Source organism: Pseudorca crassidens, chromosome 20, assembly GCF_039906515.1.
Source record: "Pseudorca crassidens isolate mPseCra1 chromosome 20, mPseCra1.hap1, whole genome shotgun sequence".
Taxonomy (NCBI): Eukaryota; Metazoa; Chordata; class Mammalia; order Artiodactyla; family Delphinidae; genus Pseudorca; species Pseudorca crassidens.
Genome location: NC_090315.1, coordinates 8,318,183 through 8,331,701, shown reverse-complemented (window position 1 = coordinate 8,331,701; position 13,519 = coordinate 8,318,183). Strand labels below are relative to the sequence as shown.

General features: G+C 56.4%; 1 protein-coding gene and 1 long non-coding RNA gene across 3 annotated transcripts; one reads left to right on the top strand and one right to left on the bottom strand.

Moving 5' to 3' along the window:
- Positions 1-106: 106 nt before the first annotated feature.
- TBC1D17 (TBC1 domain family member 17) lies at positions 107-13,490 on the top strand. 2 transcript variants are annotated; one of them, XM_067719342.1, is made up of 18 exons: positions 107-340; positions 783-881; positions 1,088-1,162; positions 5,625-5,748; positions 6,527-6,734; positions 7,205-7,331; positions 7,435-7,593; positions 7,959-8,087; positions 8,164-8,267; positions 8,786-8,880; positions 9,337-9,453; positions 9,548-9,648; positions 9,727-9,826; positions 11,634-11,731; positions 11,898-12,014; positions 12,560-12,646; positions 12,728-12,918; positions 12,955-13,490. In XM_067719342.1, the coding sequence occupies exons 1-18, from the start codon at positions 320-322 to the stop codon at positions 12,968-12,970; spliced, it is 1,968 nt and encodes a 655-aa protein (XP_067575443.1). In that variant the 5' UTR covers positions 107-319; the 3' UTR covers positions 12,971-13,490. The 2 variants fall into 2 exon arrangements, with proteins under 2 accessions (XP_067575443.1, XP_067575444.1); XM_067719343.1 differs by having other exon boundaries at positions 108-340; positions 7,220-7,331; positions 12,728-12,921.
- LOC137214950 (uncharacterized) lies at positions 1,395-6,531 on the bottom strand. Its single transcript, XR_010939106.1, has 3 exons — positions 5,799-6,531; positions 3,966-4,092; positions 1,395-3,845 (listed from the first exon to the last, which is right to left on the bottom strand). It is a non-coding gene; the product is annotated as an uncharacterized lncRNA (long non-coding RNA).
- Positions 13,491-13,519: the final 29 nt, after the last annotated feature.

Below are 13,519 nucleotides of genomic sequence, written 5' to 3'. Positions count from 1 at the left end.
GAAAGGAGTAGGCCTTTCCAAGCCAGTTTGAGCGAGGGGGTGGAGCTCTTGGACCCGCCCCCTTGTTTACTTCTACGTTAGGACTGTTTTGCTGCGCCTGCGCACTGGCCGCTCCACCTTTAGCGTCTGTGACGTGACTTGATACCTCGTGGTTCAAGTTTAACCACCCCATTCTGAAAAATGGTTACACCCATTCTTATTCTAGAACAGACGGGGACACCACCACTGTCTGGGCTTGAGGGGAGTCTCCTATCCGGATGTGACAGCACGCTGACCCGGAAAAGGAGGGAGCCGGGGCAGTGAGGTCTCGGCCGCGGCTATGGAGGGCGCCGGTTACAGGGTAAGCACTGAAGACGCGTTCTTTCGCTTCCGTCTATGCGAAACGCCGCCCTCCGGTGGTCTGCTTCTTTCTCAGGACTTGCAGGGACTCTGGGAGCCCAGCACCTCCTTAACAAGCACACCATTCCCTTAATAAACACGCTGTCACCCTTCCTTCCAATGCCCTAGGGAGACCCATATCGTTTAGCCCCGCCCCCTGCGGCTCACCCAGTTTGGAATGCACTCCCCCTTTCTCCCCTCCCCATCCTCCGGAGTGCCAGAGAAGCCTGGCGCTATACAGGCTTCACTCCGGGCCCCATCCTCTAGGTAAATGTACCCTGGGCCCCGCCCCCAAGGTGAATAGCTCTTCCCCCGGGTCTGCTCCCATTGGCTCTCTTTTGAGCCCCGCCCCCTGAGTGTCTTCCCACGCTTGGGCCCCGCCCCTCAATGGTTCCCGTTCCTAGGTGGTATTTGAGAAAGGAGGCGTGTACCTGCACACCAGTGCCAAGAAGCACCAAGACCCGGACTCCCTCATCGCCGGCGTCATCCGTGTTGTGGAGAAGGTAGGCCGGGAGAGAGCAGGGCTCGGGCAGGCCTAGAGCGGGAGGGAGGCGGCGTCTGTAGGAGTATAGTGTGGAGGTCAGCAACGGGAGGTTAAGAAGGAGAGGTGGCTTTCTAAGGCTGAGGGTCCAGAACTGGGAGGAAGTTTGGAAATATGGTTTGGGGAGTTTGGAGGGAAGCACTCCCAACCCTTCCTTTTTTTCCTCAGGACAATGACGTCCTCCTGCACTGGGCTCCTGTAGAGGAGGCTGGAGATTCCACCCAAATCTTCTTCTCCAAGAAGGTAGGCTACCTTTGCTTCCCCTTTCTCCACTTGCTTTTTTTCTAGGTCGGGGCAGTGGAAAGCATTTGAAGGACTTGAATACAATTCCAGACCTACCCTAGGAGCATGTGTGGTCCTGGTTGGGACCTAAGTTCTCTCTGTCACTCACTTTTGTCTCCTCTGTGAAATGGGGCTGAAGATGCCCATTCACGGAAAGAGAGTAGACACTATGAGATTTGTGGCCATGGGGGTAGCTGCCTGCCTCCTCACCCCCTTTGCTTCTTGGGAGAGCTCTGCCAGGGTGCAAGAGGACAACTCAGCCTGTGGATTCAGGTTCCACGGGCTCTCAGCCCATAAGGACTTGACGGAGTGTGGCATTTTTTCTTGGGCTGTCTTGCCATCGTGTCCAGAGAGGGAACAAGACCTGACAGAGGCTACTCATCCACTTCGCCAGGATTCCTTCCTTCCCCGGGTACAAGACCTCGCCCTTCTCATTTCCAGATGTCTCCTTGTCAGGCCCTTGTGCTGGATGGTGCTGGGACCCAGAGATGAATCCAACCCAGACACTGCCTAAGTCCTCCCTCACCCCTCATTCTGTTTTTGAGAAATTGAGGCACGATGAGAGGAAACCTCATCCTCTCATCCTCTCCTGAGGTCAGAAAAGCTAGGAAGTACTGGAACTTGGATTTGAACCCACACATACTGACTCCAGAGCACGTCTCCTTCTGGGGAGCAGACATTTGAGCTAGGACTCTAGAGATGAGAAGCAGGCAGGAATACATTTCAGCGGGGACTTCTCTGGTGGTCTAGTGGTTAAGACTCTGCGCTTCTACTGCATGGGGCATGGGTTCAGTCCCTGGTTGGGGAACTGAGATCCCACATGCCACACAGCACGGCCAAAAAAAACCCCAAAAAACAATATATTTCAGGGACAGGAGGAAGAAGGGTGTTTCAGGGCAGAACGGAACGTGGGATATCTCTTTAGAGGGTTTTGCTGGAAAGATGGTTGGGCCTGAAATGCCAGGCTGAGAAGCTTGGACCCTGTCCTGGGGGCCAAGGTTAGCCTTGGGAGGGGAAAGGTATGGGTATGGAAAGCCCCATCTGTGGGATCATGTGGGAGATGGATGGAAGGACCAAATGGAGGGAGATTGGGGGCTGGGAGGTCGGGGAGGAGGCCAGTGTGACGGGCCAGGAAGAGAGGATGAAGCCTCAGCTGGGGCCATGGGGTTTCAAACGGAGATTCCAGAGCCTCCCCTATGGAAGTTGAAGTAGCAGCAACCAGGATTTTGCATTTTCACCAACCTCACAGGCAGTCTGAGTGCCTTTCTTGAGAATATTGCTGTCCTCCTTGGCGCTCTTATTTTCAAATAACAGAAACCCACTGAGACAGGCATCAATGGGAAGGACACATATAAATTCAGGATACATTCAGCTCCAAGGAACACAAAACTGAGCTGACAACACAGTGAGCAAACAAGTTTGTTTCTTTCACCTCACAAGACTCCAAATGGTATGAGGCTGCTGTCCTTGGCTAGTGACATCAAGGCTTGGATTGCTGAGAACCTACTGTGCTTGCTCTAGTGGTGTTTAAATGACCACTTCAGCTGCAACCATTGCATCTGCCTTTTAAGGCAGGAAAAAGGGGCCAGCAGGGTACCAATCATATCTGTCCTTTTTATCAGTAAAAACAAGAGGTTTTCCAGAAAGCTTTGCGTCAGTTAGGAGTTGCATTTGGTTGTATGTAATAGAAACAGGAATACCAGCGACCTAAACAAGATAACAGCTCATTTCTCTCTTTTTACAAAGCCCAGAAGTCAGCAGTATAGGTTCATATGTTATCAATGACTCAGCTTCCTTCCAACATTGCTCTGTAATCCTCAACATGTGGCATCTGTTCTTAAGGCTGCCTTCTGGTCCAGAAGGGCTGCTGGAGCTCCAGCCTTTTTAACTGTTTTTGTTCACTCTACATGTGTATCTCAGGTTGGCAAAAGAGCTCTGCTCATCATGATTACTCAAGGAAGCATGCTGCTAGAGCAGCTAGCATCTTAAAGGTCTCATTCCTTGTGGCAGAGGGAAAGAGATCTCTAGAAGTTTTTCCCTGGCAGTTAAACAGTCCATCTTGGAAGTGATATATCCCAGCCGTTTGGCCAGAACGAGTTGCATGTCTCCACTCAGCCAGTAGAGTTCAATGAGCTGTAATCCTACTGTATGCCCGAGGGGTGGAGAGCTGCAAACATTTGACAGACAACACACTAATTATCATTATTTTGTGTAAACACTGGCAAAATTATCAAATTCTTCATGTCACAAAACAGGGAGGGCACAGATGGCTTTGCCAGGGGCTGGTTTGGCAGCTTGTGGACAGGTGTCCCTGCCATTCCTTGGTCTTCTTTTCATGGCCCTGGTTGGCTGCCACAGTTCCAAACACCATGTCCTCCCTTGACAGCACATAGAGGCTAACCTGAATAGGGTGTTCACTCCTGTAGGTGCCTTTTTATCAGGAATTCCCTTCTTCAGACTCCCCGCGGACGTACCCTCAGCTTCCACTGGCCAGAGTTGGGTCCCTAGGCCATTCAGAAATGCAGGGAAGGCTGGGAAAGTGGATATTGGGATATTTCAGCTTCTGTTGTGGGAGTGGCTTGTCAGTCTGGAATATCCAGCAGATACCCCACAGTCTGAGTCCTTCTAATCATGCAGGGTTTTACTGCAAGAGTCACAAAACACTCCAGTTACTTTAAGCAGCAAGGGGTTAAATGCAGAGACGTGGAGGCTTACAGAATTTTTATAGAAGCTAGAGGAATAGGACTGACACTGCAGAACTGACCTGCCAGGGGAGCTGCGATCCAGTGAGGGCAGGGCTGTAGGGAATGGGACTGTCATTGGAGTTGTCAAGTTCGAGAATACTACCATCAGAGCTGCTAATCGGCCCCACTGCTGCCCCAGTTACCGCTCTGTGTGCAGGAAGATGAAGACAGAGATGAGACTCCTCCTTTTTCCTTGTCAGCCAAACACCAGCCAGAGTGGCAGGAAGTTGCCCTTATCCAATTTCCACTTTGTAGATCTGAGTGCATCTGATTGGTAGGCTCTTGTGCCTGGAACGCAACTTCAGGGGAGCCTGGGAAATGTTTTACCTTTCTAGCCGTTCTCATAGAGGAAGAAGACACACGAGCTGTGAATTCTCTCCCAGTTGCTGCAATCCTCACACATTTTGTTCCCTCCCTGCCCTCCTCCACGGCTCATGGCCAGCATGGCTTTTACTGCACTCTGACCCTCAGCATGGCCCTGCTCTGCATGGTTTCCCTGAATCTGCCCAACAGGCCCCTGAGCTCATGTCAATAAAAGCAGCCACCAGCTGGCCCCATGCTGGGCACTTCATGTTACTTTCATAACAAAATACGAGCCACCTATTTTTTTCTTTTATTCAGATAGAATTCACTTACCATCAGACTCAAAAAAATTCAAGCTTTATGAAAACTTAAAATTGTCAAAGTGCATAATTCAGTGGTTTTTAGTATTCACACACGTTTGCAACCATCACCACCGTGTAATTCCGGAACATTTCATCATCCCCGAAAGAAACCCTGTACCTGTACTCCCCTCCTCCAGCTCCTGGCAACCACTAACCTGCTTTCTGTCTCTATAAATTTGCCTTTTCTGGATATTTCATATAAATGGAATCATACTCTATGTGGTTCTTCATGACTGGCTTCCTTTATTTAGGTTGCTTTCAAGGTTCATCCATATTGTAGCATCTATCGGAACGTCCTTCCTTTTTATTGCTGAATAAAATTCTATCGTATGGATCTACCCATTTTATTAATTCATCAGTTCGATGGGCAGTGGGTTGTTTCCACTTCTTGGCAGTCACAAATATGCTGCTGTGAACGTTCATGTGTAGGTCTTTGCGTGGGTGTTCATGTTTATTTCTCTGGGGTGTATACCTAGGAGCGGAATTGCTGGGTCATATGGTAATTCCACGTTTAACCTTTTGAGGACCTGCCAGACTGTTTTCTACAGTGGCTGCACCATCTTACAATCCTACCAGCAGTGTAAGAGGTTCCAGTTTCTCCACATTCTCACCAACACTCGCTATTGCCTGTCTTTTTTTATTCTAGCCATTCTAGTGGGTGTGAAGTCGTATCTGATTGTGGTCCTGATTTGAGTTACTCTAGTAACTCCTACCTACTTATTTTAAGCACAGTGACCTCTGGCAGTCTGACTGCAAAGCACCCCAGCCCCTGCCTAGCTGTCTGCTTTTTATGTGGGGGTGCTTTGGTTAGAGCCACCGTGAGACTTGGCTTCAAATCCTGGCCCATTCCCTGGCCGCATTGGGTGACCGACCCTGAGAGCAAGTGCTGTGCCCTCTTTGTGCCTCAGTTTCCCTCTTTGTTCAATGGGGCTACCTCCCAGGGTGGCCTCGAGGCTCAGATCTGGAAACTCTGAATCCACAGTCCCTCAGTCTCTTTTCCTGTCTTCCCCCAAGGACACCAGTGGGGGAGACTCCTGCACCTCTGAGGAGGAACCAACCTTTGACCCTGGCTATGAACCCGACTGGGCCGTCATCAGCACCGTGCGGCCACGGCACCGCCACTCAGAGCCCACGAGAGGTAGACTAAACTGTTGCCCCTGGGTGGGGGCAGGCGGAGACACGACTTACCCTCAGTGGTCATGGCTCCATGGGCTGTGCTGCCCACAGTCAAGATGGCCACCCACAGTGGCCTCCAGTCCCAGGTGAGTGGGTGGGGGGTGCAGGGCGGTCCCCAGCCCAGGTCCAGCTTGGCCAGCGTCCCTGAGGTTTGCAGCCTTGCTCATCAGGCCGGGCTCCCTGATTGGCTGTGGGCACCTCCACGTAAGTCCTGCCCATGGAATTTCCAGGCTGTGGCGGTGATGGTTGCAGGGTGACAGGGTAATTCGGGCCATCCTGGAGTCGCACAGGGTGCTGGGGGCACCAGAGGAGGTATCTAACCCCGTAGGGGGCAGAGGAGTCTTCCAGGAACGGGTGGTGCCACAGCCTAGCTCTGAAGGATGCTTGAGAGTTTTCTCTCCCCGCAGAGAGAGCAGCGGGGGTAAGGCCAGAGGTGTGGGGCACTGGGTGTGTTTAGGAAACCACAGCCTTTTTGCTGTGGCTTGAGAGGTCTAGAGTGAAGAGGGTTGGAGGTGAGACAGGCAGGGTTGGGGGGGGGCAGGGGACAGACATGGGGAGCCTGGGGAGATTTGGGGGCAGGCACGCATCCCCCAGGCTTCCCTCCAGTTTTACTGGGTTCCTTTCCCAGAGGGCCTGGGGCTGGCTCGCAGTGGGCTCTCAGGAGATGCCTGAGCCGCCTCTGGCTCCACACGCCCCCGCCTCCCGACCCCCACCTGCTCCCGACGCTGCTGTCCCCCTAGGTGCAGAGCCCAGCTCCCCCCGGGGCTCCTGGGCCTTCTCCGCGAGTCTGGGGGAGCTCAAGTCCATCCGCCGTTCCAAGCCGGGCCTCAGCTGGGCATACCTGGTTCTGGTTACGCAGGCCGGAGGCTCCCTGCCCGCCCTGCACTTCCACCGCGGGGGCACCCGCGCCCTGCTCCGTGTCCTCAGCCGTTATCTACTGTTGGCCAGGTGAGCCTTGTCCCAGGCCCCACCCCTCCAGGGATGCAGCCTGACTCCCTCAGGGCTGTGAAAGTAATACAACCCAGGCTGATTTAAAGGCAGGAAAAAGAGACTTGAGTGGCGCGTGTAACTGCAACATCAAAGGGCAGTTTGACATCAGGCGGGACCCGGGTCCCAGAGTGCAGAAAGAGTTGCTCTTTTTCTTTCTGAGTTTGCTGTCATTCTCTGGGGGCCCCGGTGGGTAGAAAGCACCTCTTTCCCACATTCCAGCAGCATCTTGGGGCTGCTTCTCGTTGGCCTATCCCTGAGGCAGTCACCCTGGCCAGGGAGGTGGAAGGCCCTCGTTGACCAGCCCTGGGGCCTGTGCCATCCCTGGGGTCCAGCTGGGGTCTCAGGCCTGAGATGAGGGATTCCTCATGGGCAGTCGGGACACTGAGAAAAAAAGGAAAAAGCGGGCACCCTGCCTGTGTGTCACCCAGATGCCCTGCCCGCAGCTCCCCGCAGGACTCCCGCCTCTACCTTGTCTTCCCCCATGACTCCTCGGCCCTCTCCAACTCCTTCCACCACCTCCAGCTGTTTGACCAGGACAGCTCCAACGTGGTGTCTGTGAGTCCCCAGCGCCAGGCTGGCCGGTGTGGGCAGGGAAGGGCGGGCCGTGAAGGCCAGGCAGGGAGGGTGGACGGTGACCGCCCCTCGGCCCTGTCCCCAGCGCTTCTTCCAGGACCCCTACTCCACCACCTTCAGCAGCTTCTCCCGTGTGACCAACTTCTTCCGCGGAGCCCTGCAGCCGCACCAGGAGGGGGCCTCCCCTGACCTGCCTCCAGCCCCCGATGACGAACCCGAGCCCGGGTTTGAGGTCATTTCCTGTGTGAGTATCAGGGTGGACGCTGCTGCTCTTTGGCGGTCACCGTGGGCATGGGACTGCATTTCCCTGGGCCTCTGTTTCCCCAGTGAGATGGGGATGATAACAGCATCGCCCTCATCGGGTTTCATGAGTGACTTGCTGGAAGGTGCTTGTAGCCTGTGCACCTGGTGCCTACTATTACTGGGGGGGCTTTCCTGACTTGGGGGGTGACTTTTTCACTGACCCAGCCAAGGAGATGCTTCCTGCCCCAGACGTTCTGTCCGTCCGTGCAACTTAGAAGGGCTCTGAGCTGACTCGGAGTGGCCCACGGTGGGCTGGGGAACGCTGTTGGGCCGAGGCCCTGGGCTCACTCGTCCTGTGTCCCCCAGGTGGAGCTAGGGCCGAGGCCGGCTGTGGAGCGGGCGCCTCCGGTCACGGAGGAGGAGTGGGCCCGCCGCATGGGCCCCGAGGGCCGCCTGCAGCAGGTCCCTGAGCTGAAAGCCCGCATCTTCTCAGGGGTGAGGAGCCGAGTGGGTGGGCAGGGTCGGCGGGCAGCCAAGGGGAGGCCCGTCTGAGCTGCCCTCTGCCCTCCAGGGTCTGAGCCCCAGCCTGCGACGCGAGGCCTGGAAGTTCCTCCTCGGGTACCTGAGCTGGGAGGGCTCAGCCGAGGAGCACAAGGCCCACGTGCGCAAGAAAACGTGAGTGAGACGCCATGGCTCCTGCCCTGCTGCGCTGCAGCCTCTGGCCTCCTGAGTCGACTGGAGGTTTTTGATCAACAGCATATCCCAGTGGGCGGCCCGGCACCGCCGCGCTACGCGTGCACAGACGGGCCGTCGACCTGAGCACAGCGGGGACAGAGGCAGTGGGCCAGGCCCTGCCCCTGTAGGGCCCAGAGCCCATCCCCGATGCCGTTTTCATTCTGGCGCCGTGCCGTTTCAGTGGTCACCGCTTTGCAGCGGGCTTCCTAACCCCATGGGGCCACCTCTCGTCGTTCCTGGTATATCTTGTGCCTCTGCCGTGTGTCCCGGTCCTGCCCCTGCTGCTCTCTGTCCAATGGGGGTGACAGACTTTGAACAACAACAAAAAAACCCCCAAGGGTGTTGTGTGTCATGAGAGATGTGGGGAAGGGGAAGCACAGGGGCGGTGAGCTAGGCTGAGCCCTGTAGGATGAGGCGGCGGGGGGTGTCCCTACATCTCACTCCTCCGCTCCCCTCAGGGACGAGTATTTCCGAATGAAGCTGCAGTGGAAATCTGTGAGCCCGGAGCAGGAGCGGAGGAACTCACTGCTGCACGGATACCGCAGCCTCATTGGTTGGTGGGGGGCAAGGGTGGGATGGTGAGACCAGAAACAGCTGGGAGGGGCCCGAGGGAGCCCCCTGTCTCCCTAAGAGCAGGAGCAAGGCCATCTGTAGGGATGGAGGGGAGTGAGACGGGGGTGAGCAGGGGTGAGTGGCCCTGGGGTCGGGGATGGGGGAACACGGGAGGGGAGCCAGGCTCCGTGGGTTCAAATCTACCACCTACTCACTGTGAGATCTTGGCAAGTGATCCTACCTCCCTGGGCCGCAGTCTCCCCATCTGTTGATGGTTTAGTAACTGTCAGCTGCTGGGAGGGTGTGGCGAGCTGGTGAGCGTGAAGCACAGTACCTCACGTGAGAGCGTTCAAGATGGTCTTTGGATGACCCACACCTGCCTAGGTGTGCTGGCGGCCGGCCGGCAGGGACAGGGCTCACCTTTCACGCCTTTGCGCTTTGCCCCCTGTCCCCACAGAGAGAGATGTGAGCCGCACCGATAGGAACAACAAGTTCTACGAGGGCCCCGAGAACCCGGGGCTGGGCCTGCTGAACGACATCCTCCTTACCTACTGCATGTACCACTTTGACCTCGGTGCGGCACAGCCCGGGGGCAGTTGCTGGGGGCTGGCCTTGCAGGGGGAGCGCGCTGCAGGCCTCGGCTGGGCCCTGACCCCATGTCCCCACAGGCTACGTCCAGGGCATGAGTGACCTTCTCTCCCCGATCCTCTATGTCACTCAGAACGAGGTGGATGCCTTCTGGTGTTTCTGTGGCTTCATGGAGCTCGTGGTGAGGCTCGGCAGGGCTGGGAGACAGGCCCCCTCAAAAGCTGGGGTCTGGCTCCTCACGTGGCCCTCCCTCCCACAGCATGGGAACTTTGAGGAGAGTCAAGAGACGATGAAGCGGCAACTCGGGCAACTCCTGCTCCTCTTGAGGGTGCTGGACCCTCCGCTCTGCGACTTCCTGGGTACGTGTCTTGGCGGGTAGGCAGGGGATGATGGTGGGCCCACACACCTTGCTGCAGAGTCTCTGGGAGTGGCCACAGACAATGTCCAGGATGTTTGGACGTGGTGCAAGCAAGAGAAACATCCCCACAGAACCCAGAATTGATATGTAAAAGCAGGACTGTGGTTTGGAGCAAAACCTCAACGAATGCAGACGTGGGCCCCCTACCCCTGCCAAATGCGCCCCCGCTGCCTGCTGAGGTGGCTCCTTCGTGTGCTGTCAGGCTTTTCAGACGAAGGACCTGGGCGCAGCTCCTCACACTCCTCATCTCCAACCAGCTCTCATCTCCAGTCACCCCTGAGCCTGGATTGGAAACTGGTTCTCTGGGCTGCTGGGGCGGGGACTGCTGCATTTCGGCTTTTAAATTTGACTGCATTGCTTGTTCAGTATAAAAAATGCAGGGAATTCACGTAAAGAAAAGAAAGTTAAAGTTGCTGTTGCTCGTACTATTTTTTTGAATGCAGATGATGATAAGCTAATTTATTTATTTTTAAATTTTTGGCTGTGTTGGGTCTTCGTTGCTGTGCGCGGGCTTTCTCTAGTTGTGGCGAATGGGGGCTACTCTTTTTTTTTTAACAGTTTTTTTTAAATTAATTGATTTATTTTTTGGCTGTGTTGGGTCTTCGTTTCTGTGCGAGAGCTTTCTGTAGTTGCGGCAAGCGGGGGCCACTCATCGCGGTGCGCAGCCTCTCACTGTCGCGGCCTCTCTTGTTGCGGAGCCCAGGCTCCAGACGCGCAGGCTCAGTAGCTGTGGCTCACGGGTACAGTTGCTCCGCGGCATGTGGGATCTTCCCAGACCAGGGCTCGAACCTGTGTCCCCTGCACTGGCAGGCAGATTCTCAACCACTGCGCCACCAGGGAAGCCCCTGGGGGCTACTCTTCATTGTGGTGCGCGGGCTTCTCATTGCGGTGGCTTCTATTGTTGCAGAGCACAGGCTCTAGGTGCGTGGGCTTCAGTAGTTGTGGCACGCAGGCTCAGTAGTTGTGGCATGTGGGCTCTAGAGTGCAGGCTCAGTAGTTGTGGCGCACGGGCTTAGTTGTTCCACGGCATGTGGGATCTTTCTGGACCAGGGCTCGAACCCGTGTCCCCTGGCGTGTCCCCTGCATTGGCAGGCAGGTTCCCAACCACTGAGCCACCAGGGAAGCCCTACATTATCAGTCTTATCGACTACATGGTGTTCTGTCCATCTTAATGATGTATAAAAATAGATTTAACCTGACCTGCTGGACTTTTAGGTTATTTGTAGTTTTTCACCGTGATGAATCTATATTCGTGGATTATTTTTTTAGGTTAAATTCCAAGAAGTGATATTGTATCCAGTGAAGTACACATTTTTACATCTTTTGAAACATTTGTCTTCATCACTGCTTTCCCAGAAAGTTCTACCAGCTTACGTTTTTGCTAGCAGTGTACACGAGGGCCAGTTTCCTCACACCTCCCCCAGCTTTGGATGTTGAATAGATTTTTTCCCTGAGTGGACTGGTCTTACTGCCTCCCTTCCACATGAGAGCGGAGACCACGGGGCTAGCTCACCTCATCTGGAGCCCGGAAGGCAGGATGGGAAGGTTCCTGCTGGCGCTGAGCGTCCCTGTCCCCGCTCTGAAGCTGTCCCTCCACTTGCGTAGACTCGTGCGGGTTCTTACAGCCAGGGTGACTTCTTAGAGTCCAGTCCGACCACCGGGCGCCCTGTGAATTAGAGCAGGATTGGAGTTGATTTTGAGCTTGCTCTCAGCTGAGTGCCGCCCCGCCCACCGCTGTCCTCCCCTAGACTCCCAGGACTCTGGCTCTCTCTGCTTCTGCTTCCGGTGGCTGCTCATCTGGTTCAAGAGGGAATTCCCCTTCCCGGATGTCCTTCGGCTGTGGGAGGTGAGCTAGCCAGTTGGGGTGGGAGGGCCGAGAAGGAGAAATGGATTGGCTGTACTGCCAGTGGATGGGGCAGGGAGGTTGGTGGGAGGTGGGCAGGGTGTGGGGCAGACCTGGGTGGGACCTGAGGCAGAGGCTTTGCAGTGACCCCTCCCCTGGGCACTGCTAGGTGCTGTGGACGGGGCTCCCTGGCCCCAATCTGCACCTGCTGGTGGCCTGTGCCATCCTGGACATGGAGCGGGACACCCTCATGCTTTCAGGCTTCGGGTCCAATGAGATCCTCAAGGTGAGACCCCGGCTCCCTCCCAGTCCCCTCCCTCCCCCTGCCCATCCTGACCTGTGTGGAGAAGACACATCACCTGGGTGTGAACTCCGTGGAGGCTGGCCCTGCCCCTGTGCCACAGTACCTTTCGGTAGTAGGTACTCAAAATAGGATTGTGGAAAGTATGATTGGCTAAGCTGTGAGCACGGTAGCCAGGAGACGGGGTCTGTCTGTCTCCTACCCCGTTATCCCTGGCTCCCTGCAGTGTCCTCACAGAGCATGTGGCCCATGCATGAGTGGGCCACCTGCCCCTGCCCCAGTGCATTAACGTGGGGCGGGGCCGCGGCGGTGGGGCTCGATGCCCTTTTCCTTCCCTGAATGCTGCACCTGGCAAGCAGCCAGAGAGAACAGGACCTCTCCTGATCCCCCAGCTCCACTGTGAGCCCCAAGAGGGCCAGCCCGGTCTGTCTTCCCTCAGTTGTACCCCAGCACGAGGCACAGAGTAGGTGCTGGGGCGGTGGTGGCTGGGTGCTTGCAGGCAGGCAGGCCTGACCCACCCCCACCCGCAGCACATCAACGAGCTGACCATGAAGCTGAGCGTGGAGGACGTGCTGACGCGGGCCGAGGCCCTCTACCGGCAGCTGACCGCCTGCCGGGTGAGTCCCTGACCCCTCCCGATAGCCCCCCAACCCCCAGCAAACCTCTGACTTCTCGCTCCCTACCCGCCAACCCGCCAGGAGCTGCCCCACAACGTGCAGGAGATCCTAGGCCTGGCGCCCCCCGCAGAGCCCCAGAGCCCGTCGCCACCTGCCTCCCCACTGCCGCTGTCGCCCACCCGCGCCCCACCGGCTCCGCCGCCCCCCGTGGACACAGTCCCGCAGCCTGACAGCAGCCTGGAAATCCTGCCGGAGGAGGAGGAGGAGGAGGAGGAGGAGGAGGAGGAGGAGGAGGAGGAGGAGGAGGAATGTGCGGACTCTTAACCGTGCTGGGCGAGGCGGCCTGCTCAGCACCAGACACTTTACCCAGCTCCCGCCCACGACCCCGCCCCTCCCGGAGGCTGGGGAGGGGAGGCGCAAAGAGGGGCGGGGCTCTCCACCAGGCCTCCCTTCTCTTAGCTGGTTTCTTGAAACTGACACTTTCCTATCTGGTTGGCCTCGAGTAGGTGGAGCGGGGAGGCCACCACACCGGCTTGGCTCTGGATCGAGAGGGGGTGGTGACTCGTGGTCTCCTGTGACCACTCTGCAGAGTCGATGTCTGACCACTGTGACCCTGACCTGGCCAGTGAGGCCTAAGACGAGGCCCCTTGCGGGTGAGTGGTGGCGGTTTGTGGAGGCAGGGCTCCCTTACCTGCTTGAGTCTGGGGCTTTTGGAGGAGTGAGGATGGGGTGCAGGGGCACATCCCGGACATAACCGAGATGGAAGGGCCTGCGGGGCTGCTCCCTCTGGGGCCCTACTTACCAGCTTCTTGTTATGAGAAAAATAAACTCGTGTTTAACCCAGTGTCGGCTGGGCTTTTTGTTACTTGCTTA

Excerpts from the sequence above, each read along its gene's own strand:
- TBC1D17 (XM_067719342.1), top strand. The coding sequence starts at position 320 with ATGGAGGGCGCCGGTTACAGG. Across the intron at positions 341-782 it reads TGGAGGGCGCCGGTTACAGG|GTGGTATTTGAGAAAGGAGG; the intron begins GTAAGCACTGAA and ends TCCCGTTCCTAG. Across the intron at positions 8,088-8,163 it reads AAGCCCGCATCTTCTCAGGG|GGTCTGAGCCCCAGCCTGCG; the intron begins GTGAGGAGCCGA and ends TCTGCCCTCCAG.